Source organism: Bactrocera tryoni, unplaced genomic scaffold (assembly GCF_016617805.1).
Source record: "Bactrocera tryoni isolate S06 unplaced genomic scaffold, CSIRO_BtryS06_freeze2 scaffold_11, whole genome shotgun sequence".
NCBI classification, from domain to species: Eukaryota; Metazoa; Arthropoda; class Insecta; order Diptera; family Tephritidae; genus Bactrocera; species Bactrocera tryoni.
This window is the reverse complement of record NW_024395824.1, coordinates 5,198,514-5,220,413: the sequence shown is the minus strand read 5'-3', so window position 1 is coordinate 5,220,413 and position 21,900 is coordinate 5,198,514. Positions and strand designations below refer to the sequence as shown.

General features: G+C 36.6%; 1 protein-coding gene and 1 pseudogene across 1 annotated transcript in view; both read right to left on the bottom strand.

The window, feature by feature from the left end:
- The window catches only part of LOC120779436 (LIM domain-containing protein A), a 699,457-nt gene that overhangs the window by 37,234 nt on the left and 640,323 nt on the right, over positions 1-21,900 (bottom strand). Inside the window, exon 7 of the mRNA XM_040111673.1 lies at positions 8,211-8,559. Within this exon, the coding sequence (XP_039967607.1) occupies positions 8,211-8,559 (349 nt within the window). The remainder of the gene's footprint in view (positions 1-8,210; positions 8,560-21,900) is intronic.
- LOC120779922 lies at positions 6,803-7,004 on the bottom strand (annotated as a pseudogene).

The following is a 21,900-nucleotide window of genomic DNA, read 5'->3' as shown; positions in this document are numbered from 1 at the left end:
AACAACAAATAATAAATCAATCAAATTAATTTCACAATAAGGATTGAAATACCTGCAACTTTAAAATTTATTTTAAACCACGCTTTTCTCTGGGTGACCTTAGATAATACTACTACTAAAATCTATCTGATTTTTATTAGTTATATTATAACTATTAGTTAATGAGTCATAGCATTTTTGTGAAGCAACTTGTGGCAGTTTACAAAAAAAAGGATCATAAAATCATTTCGTGTGTTAATAAAGCATTGTTTTTGGGGGGAATTGTATTATTATTGAGGAAGGATCAGTTTGAAATAGTGCGCATATACTAGGTTTCCGTTTAAATATTCCTCGATAGTAAACGCGTCCGATCGCTGCTAAATTCAAAGTGCTATAAGAAGAATCGTGGCCTCCGATGCGCTATTTATAGGCACGCTCCCGATACCCTGGTACCGCCGCAAACGCTACGTTCTGGCTCTGCACCAGGGAAATCAACCGTTGAAAAGAGATTTTCTAAGTTGGAAAGAGGCGAAATTACCACCGATGATAGTGAAGGCAGTGGACGCCCTAAAGAGGCGAAAGCTCTGTGCAAAATGGGTGCCTCGCAAGTTCATAATCTAACAAAAACAACGAATTGCTGATCCTGAGGAGTGTTTGAGTGCTCTTTAATCGTAATAAAACGGAATTTTTGCGTCGATGTGTGACAATAGAAATACGACTCCACCATTTCACACTGGAGTCCAATCGACCGACATTAAGTGGTCTGTACATGATGAACCGGTCTTCAAACGTGGAAAGACGAAAAAATTGGCTGCTAAGGTTATGATATCAATCTTTTGGGATGCCCGTGGTATAATATTCATATACTGGTTACTGAGCCAGAAATAATCTATTGCACTGTGAATTTGGTTGCAATTCTATTACTATCTATTATTCCAAATATTTAGCAAATGTATTATTTTTGAGTAAAGATCAGTTTGAAATAGTGCGCATATACTTCATCGTTTCCGTTTAAATATTCCTCGCTAGATCCGATAATAAACGCGTCCGACCGAAGCTAAGTTCAAAGTGCTATATGGGGAACCGTGGCCTCCGACGAGCTATTTATAGGCAGGCTCCCGCCACCCCGGTACCGCCGCAAACGCTACGTCCCGCAATTTTTAAATCTGTAATATCTTCGAAAATATTAATTTAAATCAGATGCCGTAAAAGATGTATATAAAATCAACAATGTATTTAAGGTATTCAATTGGATTATGATTAATGTTGTATTGCTTAAAATCGCTTAGTCATTATTTATCGTAAAAAGAAAATTACAAAAAAATGTTATTGTGGGATATCCATAAGAGATACCGTCACAGAGTTTTTGTGGACCTTTTTACATATTGTGTACAATACTTAGTACATTATTTTGATAAATCTTTAAAAATTAATTTATAATTTAATTAGTTACGACATCACATTAGAAAACTCAAAAATAACAGTATTTCTCCACTATTTAATTTATGTTTTTATACATATAATTCTTCCTCTTCAATCACTCTATCTATTAAAAAACTCATCAAAATCCGTTGCGTAGTTTCAAAGATTTAAGCATACAAAGGGACATAGGGACAGAAAAATCGACTTTCATTAATACTGTGTATTGACAATCGAAATCGGACCTCTATAACGAACGTTTGACCACTTTGAAATGCAATTTCCATGTGACGAAATGCAAACATAACTCCGCTGCGCTGAAAAATGAACATGTGTTATCGCTTTGCATTCTATTTATGGTATGTCACGCTAGATTTCCAGACAAAACTGGTTTTCCATAAAGAAATATGGGCAATTTTGAGACAATTTGTATATATTTTGACTAAATATTTTTAGATGGAGTATGTTCAAAAATGAACATGTGCATTGGTGCCACGGGGTGCCATTTAATACTTATTACACAAAAAAATATGTGCATTTATATGCAACACAAATACATATATGAGGCACGTATGGATTAATATGCAATACGCATGCACTTAAATTTACAACAATATAAATATATTTACTTAGGTTAATATGTATACAAACGATAACATATTGATAAGATATACATTTAGGCAATTCACTTGAAAATAATCCCAAACCCCACAGCATAAACCCTACGATAACACACGCGCACACTTGTATTGCATTGTACGAGATGTTTTCCAAAGTAAACAGGACTTTTTGAATCTAGCGCCCTTTGGTGGCGCCATCTATAAGTATATGTCAACTGGTGCGTTAGAATCTGCTATCTTTATCGATTGTGCAGTGAGAATTTCATGACATTTCATCAATTGGAAGTGAAGTTATTGTGTTTTAGGTCAGTACGTTTGTGTTGTCGATGCGAAAATGAGCTTCGAACAAAGAGCCAACATTAAATTTTGTTTTAAAATTGGTAAAACGTTTACCGAAACGTTTCAATTGGTGAAACAAGTTTATGGTGATGATTGCCTATCCACTAGCAGAGTGCACGTGGTTTCAACGTTTTCAAAGTGGTTGTGAGGACATAAATGACGATCAACATGTGGGCCAATCAAAATCCGTGATTACCGGAAATTCCATCGAAACTGTGTGTCGTGAATTCATCAAAAATCAACCGAAATCATCATTGAAATTCATGAAAATGGAACTGAACATCTCCAAAACATCGATTTATTGCATTTTGACCGAACATTTGGGCTTACGAAAGGTGTGTGCCCAGTTTGTTCCGGACAAATAGACTGACGACCAAAAATTGCTAAGAATCCAGCATTCGAAGGACATCATTGTGATCGATTATTTGACCAATTCACATTTTAACCGTTAACTACTCCCCGTTTTCACCTGACATGGCACCGTGCGACTTCTTCCTTTTCGGAAATATGCATTTTTCGATGATAGGAAAGCGTTATGCAGACGAAGAGGCCATTCAGAAGGCTTGCGCCGACATACTGGCGGCCAACGAGCTAAAACACTCGTTCAACCTTTTGGGCCTTGCAAAAAGCTGTATTGAAGCAGAAGGAGACTATTTTGATTAAAATAAATTCATTTTGCCGAAAACACCATTTGTTCTGTTTTTTCTTTTTTTAAAGAAAGATTTCCAACATAGTAGGGTAAGACGGGGTACCTTTGACACTGGGGCACATTTGACTTCAGTCTCTTGAAAATGTAAAAACGTGGCCACCACCATTATTGAACTAAACGAAGCGTCAAAAAATTTCACAATTATATTCCAACGCGTAACAGAGTTACACGTGTTTTTCTATTTTCGGGAACGTAATTGTAATTTTCGGTAGATCGGAAGAAAAGTCTTTCTTAAACAATAAAATACATATTTTAAAGTATCTTACGAAATTGGTTACTCCGTTTATGTGTGCTATGAAAATAAATAGTGTGTTTATCCGAAGTGTAATAGAATTTGCAAAATATAAAAAAACGAAACGGTGAGTGGAATGGGGCACCTTTGACTTGTCTAGAAGGGGCACATTTGATAAATGTCAAACGTACCCCATTTATCATTTGGTAATGTTAAAACAATTAAGGAGTTTTCTAATGCTAAGTATTACTTTAGCAATGGTGCGCAACTATAAGAAAAATACCAACCGATGTCAGATAAGTGAGGATGATATGAAAAATGCTCTTGCAGACATAAAGCATCAACGCGAAACAGCTACGTCAGCAGCGGAAAAGTACGGATTGAAAAGAACAACTTTGATCATGCGATTGAAGAAACTAGATCCTTTGAGGAACGATTCAGATTCTGGAAATGAGAGTAGCTGTGATGAAAATTTAATTTATCACTCTAAATACACAAGACATCAAACGCTAACGAGAGTTCAAGAGGAGCAATTAGTCGAATATGCTAAGAAGTGTGCGTTTTTTGCATATGGATTGTCGTATGATATATTCAAAAGATTTGTTGCCGCTAATAACATACCATGTCTATCTACTTGGGAAACTAACAAGGCAGCTGGAGAAAGTTGGCTTTACGGCTTTTTGAAGCGAAATCCATCCCTCACACTACGAATGCCTGAAAAAACAAGCTTGGCCAGGCTCAGGGGTTTTACAAAAGCAGTGGTGGAGGAATTTTTCCAAAACTTGAGTCAGATATATGCACAGTATTCTTTTGAGCCTAAAGACATATACAATTTAGATGAAACTGGCGTAACCACTGTCATGCACACTCCTAAGGCAAAAAACCTATAAATATTTGTTTTATTTGCACTGATTTATTTTCTTTTTTCATTATAGGTCCTTGCTGCGAAAGGACAACGTTCGGTTGCACAGGTTGTATCTGCAGAGCGCGGAAGTTTGGTGGCCATGGTTGGCATAATGAATGCATGTGGAAACCATCTGCCGCCAGTGTATGTTTTTCCTAGAATACGTGCAAACGTTAGGTTTTCACAAGGATGTTTCCCAGGATATCTCATTTTGAACTCCAAATCTGGGTGGATGGTTGCCGAACTTTTCACAGACGTACTGAAGCATATTCAAAAGAACAGCAACTGCTGTAAAGAGCAACCAATTTTAATTTTACTGGATAATCACGCTTCACATTGTAGTCTTGAAAGCATAATATATATTGCCGTGATAACGGCATAACTTTATAGTCATTTCCACCGCATACTTCTCACCGTCTTCAACCACTAGACGTTTCAGTATTCGGGCCTTTCAAAAAATTTTGCAAGAAGTCCTTCAGTGATTTTATGATTAGTCATCATGGAAAGCATATAAGCATTTACGATGTAGCAAAATTGACTCATCATCCATTTGAAATGGCTTTTACTACGAGTAATATATAATTATATAATTCACAGATATTCATGGATAGTGATTTCTTAGTGAAATTGGAGCAAGAGCAAGATAATTTACCAATTGTCTATCCACCAAACACACTAGTGATCACTCCTATAAGTTCTCAATCGCTTGCACGGGCTTCTGAAGTAACTCCAACGCAAACTTTAACACTAGAACATTTGAGGCCTATTGCGCGTTTGGCGCCAAACATAACACAGAAACGTGGATCTTCGCGAATCCTCACTAGTTCACCAGAAAAAAATCGAGCTTTGGATTTCCAAACTAAGAGAATCACTCAGTTTTCCAAACGTTCTCTAAAATTTTCAACAGAAAGCAAGAAAAATAAAAAAAAAACAAAAGTCAAAACAAAATAAGCGTTCATTAAATGAAAACCTTACATCATCTGACGAAAGTATTATCAGTCTGAGATCAGACAGCACAGAGAAATGTGTCAACAAAGATAATTGTTTGCTAAAATTTTCGTTATTGGATGATGAGAATTTAAAGGCTGGAGAATACGTTTTGATAAACTTTGAAATATTGAATTTTATCTTCTTTTCCCAAAATAATTGTCGTTGATATGCATGTTTTTCCAAAAATAGTGGTATTATTTTATGAATACATTTACATTTATTTTAATAAAACATTCAGAAACAAACTATAAAAGATGAGTTTTATTTAAATGAAAACCAAATTTAATTAAAAAAAAAGAAAGTTTCACGGAAAATATGCTTGTCAAATGTGCCCCCGAATAAGTCAAATGTGCCCCTTAGTGGTGGACATTTGAAAAATTATGTATTATTTTTTAATTTTAAATAAAAAATAGCCTTGCGTGTTTTTCCAACTTTTTACTTTCATCACTAAGTATCCAAACCCTGGTGGTTTTAAAGCTGTAACTCATTTAAAATTATATTATATTTAGTAGAAAATAAAGGACTTTTAAAGGAAAGTGTCAAATCTACCCCGTCTTCCCCTATATAAGGCTTACAAATATCAAAATTAAATTAGAATGAAAGATTTCTCAGCTCGAATATGGTCTTTATTTTCCCCCACCAGCGGTAAGAACTTAAAGATTCTTATTTGAGTTTAAAGTTTGATCATACAAATCAAGCAGTCAAACAGAGTATTTTGAATTTTGGCCTATGGGCGCAATCATTCTGCAGTGGTCCGATTACACCCATCCACGAACTCGTAATTTTTTTGTATTAAGAAACCCACATTAAGATATCTCAATTTTTACTCAATTTACAGCTTGCACGGACGGACTCTTATCATTTAAATATGTACTATACAACCCTACATCTATCTCGCTAAGTTTTAGGTGATACGTACAACCGTTAGGTGAACAAAACTATAATACTCTGCAACAACAGATTGCAAGAGTATGTATGCTTCAAATATGAAAATCGAGTGCCTATCCATGCCTTAAGCAACGTCATAAAAATTCAACTTGGATTTTATGAAAAATACAAATAATGAGACGAAGAATTCCAGTGATAAAAAAAGGTGCGTAGAGTCCCTACGCGCGGATGAAGTTATACTTCTTAATGATATTCCAAGAAATGCATATCATTTTGTATGAAAGAAAACTAGAAAACTTAAATTCACATTTTATAAATTTATTATAATTTATTATATCCCCGAGCATGCTTTTGCCAACAAATCGTCTTCTCGCGACGATGGCAAAAGCTAAAAATCATAAATTGCACAACTTTCTGGTGCTTCTCGCAAAAATCTGCGTCGATATGTATTCACGATCATACGTATACATTATATAATACGCAGGTTTGGTAGCGAAGCTGCTACAGCGGCAAGGGGTGACAATCGGCGACCATTCCTTTGCTTATGCCATAGAAATTCTATTGCTACGAATATGAAAATGACAACGAAATAATGGCAATATGCATATTTCTAAAGGTCATTAATTTCTTTGAAGAAATGAATGATCCTGAGAAGTATAGTCTTAACTTTTCAACGGCCAACGCAGAGCATTTCAACCAAAAGGAATTTATTCATTAAAATTACCACTAAGAAGTCGTTTTATCCGTTGTAAGCGAACGATTTTCGAAGAAACATCATTTCTAATATGCCACAAGACAAAATTAGAAATGAACTTCTAAACCTCACGCTGTCAGATAAAACGATATACCTCGTCATCGCGGGTCGATTTCCAAAAAATGTAAATGAAGACTAACTACAGAAATAATCCTGTAAAGTATAGCCTTAATTTTTCAACGGCCAACGCAGGGTATTTCAATAAAAGGGCACATAAAATAGTTGAGAATTCGCAGAAATTAAAGACAATGGAAAGAAAAAGGAGTATAACTTCAATAATGAACAAGCATACAAACATACATATGCGCAGCAGCAGCAAGGAAAGAGGTAACAATCGGCGATCCATTGTATATTTCTTTCATGCATAACCAAACCATAATTAGGACAACTCAATTCAAGCGTCAATGGTGGTGTTGGTGGTAAGCGCTTCAAAAGCGACGACGAGCACGTAGGTTCGAATCCCAACAGAATTTATTTTAAATTGAATATGTCACCAACCAAAAATTGAAACATTGTTCTACAAAAACCACAACAGCATAAGCATGGCAACATTGTGTTGTTGGTAAAAACCCGAGCTGTGCCGAAAGAAACGAACAAGCGATCGCCGATTGTCACCGCTTCGCTTGCTGCTCGAACATCTTCGCAGACAAGGTTGCGTAGATTCATATCGAGCAAGGTTGCGCAACCTGAATCTATCGCAACCTTTTCCGAACTCGTATTAGAAGTATAACTTCAAAAAGAAATTTAATTTAAACAGACCAGATGGTCTTGGAAAGTTTTTAAGGGGTTTGAGGGGAGAAGATAATGTTTCGGTTCTTTATCGTCATATAGATTTACCTATTGGTGAGAGAAAGACCCATACATACGCATACAACATAATATTGTTTTATCTTGAAAGTAAGTGATCTGCATTTGTGGTTAATTTAATATCTTCGACTGTCTTCGTTAGAGAATTATCCATTCTTAACAGTTTTCAACAACTCTTGGCTGGGCAATCAGCATGGTTGTCCACTGTGTGGAATGCGAGCGAGAATTATTTTTACCAAATTTTGTCTATATAGAAGTCGATTTAAGATATGTGCACCGAATCTATTAGGAGCGGGACACATCCTTCCGTAGCATTATTTTTGACTTAGTTATAGCCTTATAAGCGATTCGCGATAGTTTGTAAACGTGGCAACTTTCCGATTTGATTATCTGCAATGTCAACCCCGAAAATATAATGCTATTCCGACTTTAACCCAAATATGGTGAAATATAGCAATACAAATTTTTTAAGCACCTGGATTTCCTTTGTAGGATTGTGTTTCATTTCATCCGAACGTCGCCGTCTCTAAAAGGTTTTATTTCGGTACCTTATTAGTGTCTTTACTTACTTGTGAAAGTCGGCTATGCAGTAATTTTGATTCGTTGCATCTACAGTAAATGGTATCCCATCAAGGTTATTTCCACAAATTATGCACGTAAAGCATTGAGGATGATAGGGTTTGCCAGTGGCACGAAGTATACGTTCCATTATCGGTTTCATACATACTGAACATTTCTCTAATGTTTGTAAGTAGTCATATTTACAAAGCGGTTTTCCATCCAAGGCATAAAATGGTTTACCCTGCAGATTCACCGTACATTGTGCGCACGTAAAACACGCGGTGTGGAAAATTTGCTCCATAGCCGTACAACCAGAGTTCTCTCCTATTACGCGTCCATTGCACTTGAAACACGTTCCTGAAAATATTACAACAATAACTTACTCAATGAGTTTTATTTTTATATTTGTAATTTCAAATGCGTTAAAAATTCTTTGACCAGACCAAACAAAATATCAATTATTAGTTAAGGATACTAACATTAACTAGAATATTATTTCTTAAGCTATTACTCTCTAAATGATTATACCTCTGGGAACTACGAAAAAGTGAGAATCGTCAAATATTTCTTTGAATTCAAAAGTTAAAGAATTTATACGTTTCGTTGTTTCGAAAAAAGGTGAGTATTTCGATATACGTGCATAATTTGTACAAGTTAACAAATCACAGTAGCCCACAACTACAAGTACAGTTATGCCTGTGATTGCAACGCAAGCAACAAAGTGCGAGGCTCAAGTTGCTGACATAACAACGGAAACGCTTACCAGTAGCGAACGACACCAACAGTCCCAAACCGTGAGAATTGCTGAATCAGCGATATGTAATCATGCGGCAGTCCACGTGAGGTGATGACAAGTGTGATTTCATAGGTGTTAGGTATTCAGGTGTAGCACCGAAAAGTCAGTTGTAATAGGTCAATCGTCGCCAACGGCTGCCCTACATCGTACGGAAATAAAATAAATCAAACTAAACCTTGCCGTGGGTTCGAACCCATTTCATCGTAAATTTTAAAATCTATTGACGTGAAATAAAAATTTCCAAAAAATTAAAAAAGCTATTTACGTGAAGTTAAAATAAAATTCGTATGTAGAGGAAAATAAACGTAAAACCGTTTATTTGCAATCGAAAGATAAAACCTATTTACCTACAAACCAACATAAAGGATTATTTGAATTCAAAATACAAAACAACTATTTACGTGAAGCTAAAACTTCAGAGCTATTCCTGTGAAAAGAGAAACATTACAAACCAGCATATAGGAGATTTCATGAAGTCTAAGAAGCAAAAGGAAAACTTCAGGAACACCATTTTTTTGGACCAATATTGAAGCTGTAAGAAGAGTGCTCATTACGTAATATTTTGAATAAGAAAAGTATTAAAACATTAATTGATATTGATTAATTAATATTGTAACAAAGCGACAGGGAAAATTAAAAAGATCAGCTGCAGGAATGTTATTACAAAGTGACTAGGAGAATACAGAACTATTAGTAGTTAACAGTATCTTGACGTAAAATGGACGAAACCACAATTCGGACCTTACTGAATACCGCCATTCGAGCAGCAACCGAACAGACGAGACGGGAATTACGTGTAGTGGCGTCAGACAGCTCACACGGCATATACAATTTTTCAGAACAGTTTTAAACATTATCAGGCTGTGGCCATCATAAGGAATAAAATAGTGCAATTATAGCTAGGCTTGATTTTACTTATGCAGATTAAAAACCTATTTACATACTGGAACAGGAAATGTCTACCCCCGACAATAACAGAATTTTACGATGAAGTCGAAAAGAAACTAACAGCCGTAATTAATAAGATATGATATGTGATGTGTGATATCTTATTTTCATCACGGACATCGGATATGGCATCGGCCGTGGCACTCGCTCAACAGCTTGAATAAAATCAGACGCGTTCGTTATTTGCTCACAGATTTTCATTTTCTGATAATAGAATTTCCGACTACAGTTGGCCTCTGAAGAGAAACAATGTACCATTTCCTAAAAAAAAACGGACAACCTCAGACACGACCAACGCCTATGGAAGTAGATTCAAGTCTTTCCAGATTCCAAGTCCCTCAAAGAAATGATCGATCGAATGAGTCTCGCACACAGCAAGTGACTTCATTTAATACCACTCCATCGAATCCAGCTCCCTTTAATAATAGAGATTTTCCTTTAGGTAGAACAGTTTTCGAAAATCAATACCCCAGGAGCTCCGGTATGCATTTAGCCCAAAAAAGACATCGCGATAGCGACCGCTTTAACAATAAATTACAACGCATAAGCCATTTAGATCAATATCCTTCCACCGAAGTTTACAAAGATGATCAACAAGACGAATATAATGAATTTGTAGATTTCGAATCTTGAAGAAATTTCAAACGAAATTAATTTTTAAGGGGTAGATCCCTGCTACCATACGCTAGCAGGACATTTCAAGGAAGAACTCTAAACATTTTTGTTGATACCGATGGATAGAAAAATTATTTAAATCCAGCAAACTGGAGGGATATAAAACCCATTACGTCCCAGTTTGTAGTAAGCTCTACTCACGGGGTAGATAAAATTGCAGAAAAATCCACCGTACATATTTTCAATTCGAATTTAGATTTTTTTATTTCACCTACACCTGACACGTTTGACGGTATTATTGGAAAATCGATGCGAAGCTGGACATCAAGAAAGGAATTCTATTTTATGAAGGGGGTTTGGAAAAACTTATGTATTTACATTGTAGCGACGTTAATAACGTAATTGTAAAAGGAGATGTGGAACGAATAAAGGCGAAATACGCAGCTATATTTTCTGATCCTAACGAGGCATTGCCGTTCAATATAAACATCATAGAAACCGTGAGAACAACTAGCAATGAACCAGTTTACTCCAAACCTTATCCATATCCTATGGCAGCGTCTGAATTTATTAACAAGGAAGTAAATGATCTTCTGCCAGACGGCATCATTAGACCATCTCGCTCACCATACAATAGTCCAGTATGGGTTGTTCCCAAAAAAGAACAGATGCCGCAGGGAAGAAGAAACTTAACGAGAAAACTATTAGCGACAAATACCCGATTATCCGGAAATCTTTCAAATCTAGGAAAATCATCAATTTTTACGACAATAGACTTGAAATCTGGGTTCCACCAGATTTAGGATTTGTTGTCTCAAAAGATGAGATTGAAACCTCCAAAAATAAAATAAAAGACATAGTTAATAGCGAAACCTTTTACGAAATATCTACGGGGAGAAAACGGTAGAATAAGTACTAACATTTCCAAGAATATAAAAATTACTCTCGACAACGAAGCTTATGAAGCGTTTCAAAAAATTAAATACATTCTATCTTCAGAAGACATACTTCTTCTTTATCCTGACTATGAAAAAACTTTTGATTTAACCACGGATGCGTCTTCACACGCCTTGGGTGCAGTACTTTCACAAGGTGGCAGACCCATCACTATGTTATTACGAACGTTAACACAAACTGAAGAAAGCTATGCAACGAATGAGCGAGAACTCCTCGCGATTGTTTGGTCTCTTCAAAAATTAAGAAACTATCTGTATGCAGCAAATAATATTAAGATATTCACTGATCACCAACCGCTTATCTATTCGATATCAGATAAAAACCCTAACGCAAAATTGAAAAGATGGAGAGTCTTTGCAGAAGAGTTCTCCCTTAATTTCATTACAAACCCGGCAAGGAAAACATTGTCGCAGATGCGTTGTCAAGACAACACATAAACAGTTTAGAATACAAGGATACGCCCAGCTCAGGCGACGAAACCGTTCACAGCGAAAATTCATCCACAAAAGTAATTTATACGGTTATAAATCCGCTAAATTAATTTTTTCAGCAGATTATCTTTGAAGGTGGGGACACAAATTCAAAAACTACAAAAAGTCTATTTCAATCAGGAATTAGACACCATATAATTTTTTAAAATATAGACGAATTTTTTTATCAATTGAGCAGCTGTATCAGCCCAAATGTTACAAATGATTTGCTATGTGACCTATGTGTTTTAGGAAAAAGTCAAAACAAAGTTAAAAGCACCTTTTCATCAGTAAAATTTGTTCATACAAAATCATTGGTCACTGACATCTTTAACGAGGATGATCAGAAAGAAATTCTTCATACGGAACATAATAGAGCACACCGGTCTCTCAAAGAAAATGTTCTGAAATATTAAGGGATTACTATTTTCCAAACATGCGAAAAATGTTGAAGGAAATTATACTAAGGAAGCAAAATATCAGAGCCACCCTCCAAATCCTGAAAGGGGAAAAACTCCAATACGAAACAGACCCCACATCATAGAACAACAAATGGGCAGATAGAACGATTTCACGGAACTCTTTCCGAGATTAATCGTTGTATTAAACTAAGCCAGGGACTTAATGACACGAATGACCTTATTCTACTCGCAGTCTACAAATATCTACAATAGGACAATACATTCGGTAACTGGGCAACGACTTATTGACGTGATTCATTCTGCTTCATCAAAATTCCTTGACGAAATTAAAAACTTCTTATTAAAACCCCAAACCTCCGAACTTAATTACCATAATAGATATGGCAAACCAAAATGTTTAAACCAGGTGACAAAGTTTTTCTAAAATCTTACAAAAGATTGGGATGCAAATTAAACAAACTGTACACAGAAAAAGTAGTAGAAAGGGATTTGGGAACAACCGTTTTAGTTAACGGCAAAAAAATCCATAAAAGTAATCTAAGATAAATTTTTTTCAATCATTACGCTCCTGATCCTAATGCTTAACGCATTAGCACGGTTGGAAATTTTATATTTTACTAATTCAATATACAAGGTGTGTTGCACAGTAAACAGGACTTTAAAAAACAGAACAAATGGTTTTTTCGGCAAAATCAATTTATTTTATTCAAAATAGTCTCCTTCTGCTTCAATACAGCTTTTTGTACGGCCAAAAAGCATGTCGAACGAGTATTTTAGCTCGTTGGCCGGTATGCCGGTGCATGCCTTTTGAATGGCGTCTACGTCTGCATAACGCTTTCCAAAGGGAAGAAGTCGCACGGTGCCATATCAGGTGAATACGGGGAGTGGTTAACGGTTAAAATGTGAATTGGTCAAATAATCGATCACAATGATGTCCTTCGAATGCTATTTGTCCGGAACAAACTGGGCACACACCTTTCGTAAGCCCAAATGTTCGGTCAAAATGCGATAAATCGATGTTTTGGAGATGTTCAATTCCATATCCATGAATTTCAATGATGATTTCGGCTGGTTTTTGATGAATTCACGACAAACAGTTTCGATGGAATTTCCGGTGATAACGGATTTTGGTTGGCCCACGTGTTGATCGTCATTTATGTACTCACCACCACTTAGAAAACGTTGAAACCACTCGTGCACTCTGCTACGGGATAGGCAATCAGTGCCATAAACTTGTTTGATCAATTGTTTCGGTAAAAGTTTTACCAATTTTAGAACAAAATTTAATGTTGGCTCTTTGTTAGAAGCTCATGTTCGTACCGATAACACAAACATACTGTCACTTAAAACGTAATAGCTTCACTTTGAATTGATGAAATGTCATGAAGTTCCCACTGGATAATCGATAAAAATAGCAGATTCTAACGCATCAGTCGGCATATAGATGGCGCTACCAGGGGGCGCTAGATTCCTGTTTACTTTGGAATGCACCTTGTACATACCAATATCGGAGGGAGATGTTGCCATCTACCGTCAATACAAGCACTTAATTCACGAACTAAACTGAACCAATTATGAAAACATTGCCGAACAAACGTACAACCTTCTCGACAACTTTCCAACATCCCACATACGTAAGACATTGCAACTGGGCATAGACCGCATTTTACGATTACTGGACTTACTAAGAATTCACTACCGATACTCTCGTAGTACTAACTTTCTAGGCACTCTCTCAATATAAAGCGGTAGCTCCCGATTTCGATGACCTTAACCAACTCCAAACACTGCTAGAATCTTTAATTGAAGCGAATGACGAACAGATCTATATCAATAATCAATTACGAGTAAAGATAAATCAATTAACTGACACCGTAAAAAAAAATAGCTCTACAAAAGAGCATGAACGTGACACTGAAAACTTATTTGAATTGATATCAGCAAGAAACAGTGCATTGATAGACGAAATAGAATCAGCCATATATTCAGTCACTTTGGGTAAGATACAGTTAATAAATCCAATTTATTTAAATAGCGATAAAGTTAGGAATTTACTAACCAACGAGCACTCTACAAATATAACAGTAAACGATTTACTAACAGTCTCTAAATTGAAAATTAATTTTCCGCACTGCTCTTATCCAATCATCCTGCATTTGCGCCTCTTTTATCCTAAACTTTAACGAGTCTTCTACTAATAAGCAGTATGCACGACTTAGAGCATCTACGTGTCTCATGCGAGTTCCTGACCTATGTTCAACTACATAATTATATTCTTGTAGGTACATTGCCCACCTCATGATCCTGTCTGGTACGTCTTGTTTCTTGACTGTCATAGCGAAAGCGTTACAATCGCTAACTATTTTAAACTGAATATCTCTTAAGTATATACGCCATTTCTGTAATGCCTTTATAGCTGCAAGAACCTCAAGTTCAAAAGCACTATATTTCTCTTCCGCCCTTGTGGTTTTACGACTCATATATTCGATGGGGTGTAACAGATTGTCTTCTGCGTCCCTTTGTAGTAAGACTGCACCGTAACCAAATTTTGACGCATCAGCATGCACCTCTGTTTCCGCATGTGGATTGAAAAGCTTCAATGCGGTCGCATTTACTAACGCACGCTTCAGATCTTGAATTGCTAAGAGTTGTTCTTCCCTCAACCCAAACTTTTCGTCCTGACGAAGCATATCTGTTAGCGGCTTCGCATTAACTGCATAATTTTGGATGAAACGCCTGAAGTATGAAGTTAAACCTAAAAATCGTTGTAATTCTTTCTTACTAGTTGGTACTGGAAATGCCCTGACTGCCTTCGTCTTCTCTTCCGAAGGCAAAATTGCCCCGTTCTCCACAACGAACCCCAAAAAATTAATCTTTCTCTTTAAAATTTGGCATTTCTCCCATCTAATGTGCAAACCGTTTTCACTTGCATGTCTTAATACCTTTTCCAATTTCTCTCGACCTTCGATCTCATCCTTGGCGGGAATGACGATATCGTCCATGTATATTATGACTGAACAAAAACAAAACAAAACTCATATTGGCAGTTCTGAGTTACGAAAGACGTGTATTTGCGAGACCCTGGTTCTATTGGCACATGATAGAATCCGTTCTTCAAGTCCAATGTGGTGAAGACCCTTGCACCCTGTAACCTGTCTAATGCTTCGTCTACCACTGTCATTGGAAAATTGTCCCTGACTATTTTCTCGTTAATCTTGCGATAGTCGCAACAAAACCGTTTTGCTCCGTTTTTCTTTGTAACTAACCCAACTGAAGAGGCGTATTCCGACACACTCTCCTGAATAATACCTTCTTTAAGCATACGCTCTACCTTTTCATCAATACGTCTCTGATCCACTTGCGACACTCTACGTGGCCGCTGAAATATCGGTTTCTCATCCTTTAATAACAATTTCATCTGTACTGGCGTTTTACTCGACTTCCTAGGATAATAACTATTAATCCAACTGTTAACTACTTTGGCCTCGTCTATCGGCAGATGCGATAGATCCACTTTATCTGACTTCTCAAACATTGCCGTTCCCATTGAACACAATACCCTGAACACTTTGTTTAACCCATTGTCATCCATGACTTCCGACCTCGTTTCTAATACCGGTTCGGTAATGTCCTTTTGTTCCTCGGAAACTTCAATTTGACTATTCCCATAGTCTCCTAACTCACGGTGAGTTGACACAAACCCTTCAACATCACCACTTGCACCCCGGTGAGCTGACACAAACACTTCAGCATCACTGCATGCACCTTGGTGGGCTGACACAAACACTTCAGCTCCACCACACGCACCCCCAGGAATCTCCCCGATCCCTGTGTGCTTCACTACCTCGTTAGCAGTCCTCACAAGTTTCCTGAACTCAACACTACCTTCTCTAAAAACTAACTCGACATCGCGAAGTACATCATTTCCAATTATGGCTGCATACGGAATATCACTTTCCCTAACCACGTGAAATGTTACATTTAATGACAACCCCTCTATTGAAATATCGGTCGTAAAGCTGCCTAATGTCGTAAGCACGCCTTTACCTACACCGAACAATTTTTGTTTTTCTCCAACTAGCTTTATATCTCCTAACATCACTAAGGTATCGTACCTCATGATACACATGATACACCCTGTATCCACTAGTGCACTGAAGGTAAAACCGTTGATAGTTGCATCAACGAAGATCATTCCGCCTTTTCTGGTGGACGTTTCTACGTTGCGATCAATTGTATTTACCCGTTCCCTTTTTATCGTCTTATCCCTTTGCTCTTTGCACTGATGAGAATAATGCCCCTTTTGTTTGCACTTAAAGCAAACGACATTACTAGACCTAGCCTCCGGACAGGCTCTTGCTATGTGACCTTCCTTGTCACACTTAAAACACTTCTTTTTCATCGATTCTTTACTCTCTGTAGCGAACCGTTCCACGTATCCTTTGCCTACTGTAGTTTGCACACTTCTAACTTTCTCGTATATGCGGATTTGTTCTTTCAATTCGCCCACCGTTTTCGCTTGATATAACATACTCTTATTCGCCTTAACGTCTGGTATGCCATCCACGAAATACTCTACTACGCTTCTTTCATCTAAAGAGATTTGTTTCCCTATTTCTAAAATAGCATAAAGATATTCTTGAAAACTTTCTTTTGGCTGTTTACGCCGGTTTCTTAACGTTCGATGCACTTCAGACGCACATAATTTTTCCCCAAACTCATCGATAAGAGAACGCTTTAAACTAGCCCAATCTCTTACTCCTACTAATCCACGTACAAACAATTTCGCTGCTCCCTTAAGCAGTTGTTTAGCGTATACAAATCGTTCTAAATTATTCCAACCGACCGTGTTAGCCATATCATCAAATTCCTCAACCCAGTGACGAACATCGCAAGTATCATCACCAAAAAAATCTGAAACACTGTCTTTAATGTCACGCAACGAAAATGACACCCTTTGCGAATTCGATGGAGCCGCATTTACATCAATGTACAACGAATTTTCCGATTCGTCGTCGCATCCCCCTTCATCTTGCTCATCGCCAAAAACTAAATGTTGTAGCAAACGCAGTTGCAATTCCTTTTTCCTACCCGTAACGCATAAACCTAGTTCCCTTAGTTTTTCCTTTAACGTCTCTACCGTCATTGCCTTAATTGTTTCGGCATCCATCTTACAAATTTTCTCTTCTCTTAACTCTTATAAAATATCAATTTAGATATACGCTTTTACAAATTTAATTTTGGTTCTTAGAAACAAATGTACATTTCGATTTTGCTTACGAGCTAAAAGCTACACATTCTACTACATTACATCGCAACTGAGTGCAAATAACACACTCTTCTACTCAACTAACTACAAAATCATTATAACTTATCTTAGCTCTCGTTTCTCTGCTGTCGTTGTTCTGCTTACTTCGTGCGCCGCCTACTGCTACGATGCTTTGCTGCTGCGTTGTTCTGCTGCTAACCGCTGCGATGCTTTGCTGCTGCAGCTGTGATGCTTTGCTGTCTGCTGCGTTGTTATGCTGCGTTTGGTGTTTGCTGAGCACTTACATATATACTCGTCGCTGCCGTTGTCTGCTGATGTGCCCCGCTGTATATACTTATATACCGCTACCGCTTGCTTCGTGTGTTTCGTTTTCACCAAGTAGCAGTACTGCTATTTCTGTGAGCGTGCCGTTAGTCACTGACGTTGTAACGGAATTATTTCACGCTCCTTGGACTTTAGGTACAGGTACAGTACCCTCGTGGTCTCTATGTACCACCGAAGGTGTTAAACTTTCACAGATTCCGGCACTTATTCAGCTATATTCTGCTCACTGATACTCGAACGACAAACACGATATTTGCAGTTCTGCCGCCTTATAGCCTGCGATTACTGCAGCACTTTTTATTTTCTTTACGCACTTAAATCAGCAATAGATTTGACCGAGTCTTCTCACGTGGATTAAACGAAATTAATAGTTCACTGTCTTTGTTTTTAACGTATGTACGAAAAGTTTCATTTAAAAAAAGGGATACTGTTCTATGCTGACCACTGTTGACGCACTGGTACAGCCACTTGTCCGATCGCAATTCTACATTTCACAGAATAAGTATAAAATTGTTCACCAAATTTCACTACGCGAAGATGAGTATGGAAGTCAAACGGTACATTCCAACGTACTCACGCTGTCTCTACAGCCACTTATAAAATGTTAAATTCACCAAAATGTTTATTTCAAAAAAAATGTCTTTAAATTGTTTTTATATCCGCACAACACATCAACACATTCCGGACCATCCCGGTTGAGCCCCCAAATGTAGGATTTACTTCAAAAGAATACGGCGTATTAATTGTAAACTGTATTTTTTATTCCATAATTCAGCGCGGTAACGCGACCGCATTACACAGCGTCTTCTTCACTACTCCCCGTTTGAACAATCATAGTTTATATAACAAAGTTTATATAACAAAAATGGATGATCCATGATGGCTGCTGATGGATGCTTCGTCCAATAACAGCTGATTTGCAGTGTTGCCATCTGAACTACATTATTCGTTCAGTGACAATACTGCCACCTATTCTATATTTTATTTCTTCCTACATATATATTCTTTTTTTGCCGTTTAATCCTTACCTCCCCCTTAACATAATTCTATTAAAATAAAGTAGACTACCATTTTTTATTATTTAACGAATCAAGTCTTTTTGGATATTTTATTGCTTGAGAAACTTCTAAAAAACGCAAAAATAAAACACATGTAAGGTGGTGTAAGTTTGGGCGTAACAAAACATTTTATACTCTCGCAACTCGCAGGAATCAAAGCTTCAGAAATCACTTCAGGCGCTAGTAACACCTTATAGTATTAGGTTTTCAAATAGCTCCCTTCCGCTTTTTTGCTCTTTATTCAATGCTTTATAAAAAGTGTTAATGTGATCGGATTTAGTTCAAGTATGCGCCGTTTCGTTCGATAATCTTTTTCCATCTAAACGGCAACTTCTTAATACCCTCCTCGCAGAAGCCCCCCTCCAAGCCTCTTTGGAGTTCAACTTTACACCAACAAGGGCGTTAGTGAACTCCATGTTCACACGTCCATAACTGTTGAACACAATATCCAAACTAATCATGCATAGCGTCGTTTCGTAGGTTATGTCAAGACCTTTCAAAGATGTATAGTATTGCTAGATACGCGCTCTATAGCGCTTTATACGTAGCCGTAGTTTGAAATATTAACGCCATTAACTTGGACTTGGCTCCAATGATACAAATTACTTCGCGTCAGCTAAAATTATATTAAAAATATCTTTAAATGCGACATATGTGATATAAACTCGTTCGAAGAGGTTAAATATAGTATACATAAATCCCATAATTTTAGAAAACGATTTTCTTTTTAGTTTCACAAAATTTTCACTCATTTTGAACAACTTCGCTTAAAACGGACAAATTGTGAAAAGAGAGGGATGGTCTGATTGAATTAATTTTAGTATTGCTCACGTAAACTCAATAATTAAAACATACAATTATATTGGGAAAATTTGAACTAAAGGAAGTATTAACCCGATTAAACCCATTATTGACACACAGCCATACCATTACCAAATGAATTTCAATTATATGTCTCCCAGGTTGACCGATATTTTCTGTCAAAAGTTAACTATAGGTGCTGGGGTCTAGGTCAACACATGCCGTACCTAGGGGCTTGACATTTTTGGCGCGATCGGGATAATTGCTGGAAATAGGGTAGTATACTTCAAAAGTACTATACGTGAGAAGTTCTTTCTCGTTAAATTAACTGTGTCTTGATTTATATATAAGAAAGTGAAGGAATCAAATGGAATTTAAAATTAAATTACATGGGAGAAAAAATAGTAGTAGTGTAGTCCGATGTCGCTAATTTTCGTACTGTAACATAAAGATGTTACGTATCGTGTTTGCTTGAAATTGGTAGAGCAGGTCCTGATATACTATATGTGATTTTAGCAAAAAATGGGCGGTGCTACGCTCCTCTGATCCTCTGTCCCATATCTTATTTTATTGCTTAGTTATGACCCTAATAAATATTTCGGACTATTGCAAATAAAATTCATAAATAAATATTTTCACTATGATATCTATTAAAAAAAACTCTTAAACATATACTCTGCCCCAGATCTACTACAGTTTTGCGTCTTTAACTTTACTAAATACAAAAGTCTAGACTTCTTAACAAAATGGAAAACTCAACCAAAAACGTAAGAAAATAAATAAATTTTAAACGAGTGAGAAAAGGTTAAAGTTCTGGTGCACCTAACCCTTTATGCTCCCACACTTTGAAACGAAAGGAAGAGTTAAGTTCGGGGGTAACTGAACATTTTATTCTCTTTCAACTTTCAGGTGTTGGCAGAACTTAATGTTACGAAATAATTCAACATTCCTTATTCGACGTAAGAAGTTAAATAATTTCAGTCATGTTTCGTATGTTATTAATTTATATTGTAGGTCATAAATTCATGTATTCTTTTTTGCGTGTACAAAATATTAAATATACCAAAATCACCTAGTTAACTCAAATTATATGTGATATAAACTCAACCAAAGAGGGTAAATTTAATATTTTGGGTATACCTTGTAAATAAAAGGCACACGGAAACTGTGAAAAAGCGCGTATTGTAAATGGTCACAGAGCATATAATTCCCAAGAAGCGTCGGATACATATCAAAACGAAGGCCTATCAAAATTTTCCACTGGCTTTTGAGTAATTTACATTTCAATAATTTCTCCATAATGCCAAAAAAGGTCACCAATGTCCAGAAAACTCTACAAAGTTCAACCCTTTTTAAATTTTCCTTCAATGCGAGGGAGATTCAGAGGTACTATCTAAGATAGATAATTGAGAGCTTTTTATAGAATGGACTGTTTTTTTTTTTTTTGTTTAATTTAATACATGCCGAAGAAGCCAACAGAAAGAATATTCCAAACATGGCTGTTTTGTGGTGGCAGCGGTTATGTTTTTCGTTTAAAGATCTATAGCGGTAAAAAAATTAATTTAAAATTTTGTGGAAAAAATCATAAGCTGTACTTCGATAATTTTTCCATCCAAGAAATCAATAACCTAAAATTATACACGATTATAAAATGCACATGAATAACGTTGACAAATTGGATGAACTAAATTGATTAGGAAAAGCGAAAAATGGTGTCACAAAATATTTTTTTATTACCTTGATGTTGCAGTCGTTAATGCTTTTATTATTGCCAAAAATGCACGGTACTAATAACTACTTAAGGACTTTTGGAAAGAAAAACAAAAGGAAAACTGCAGTTTCCATAAAAAAATAAACCTTTCGTGGATCCAAGCACACGATCCTCATAATCTCACCAAACCACACCAAACCACACCAAAGAACCCTTTTCAAGGAAATGTTTGTACTGCGACACAAATGGACATAAATACTCAGTAGATGCGCCCAACTTGCAATCTGCCACTTTGCCTTAGCAAAACAAAAACCTGTAAAAATTGTA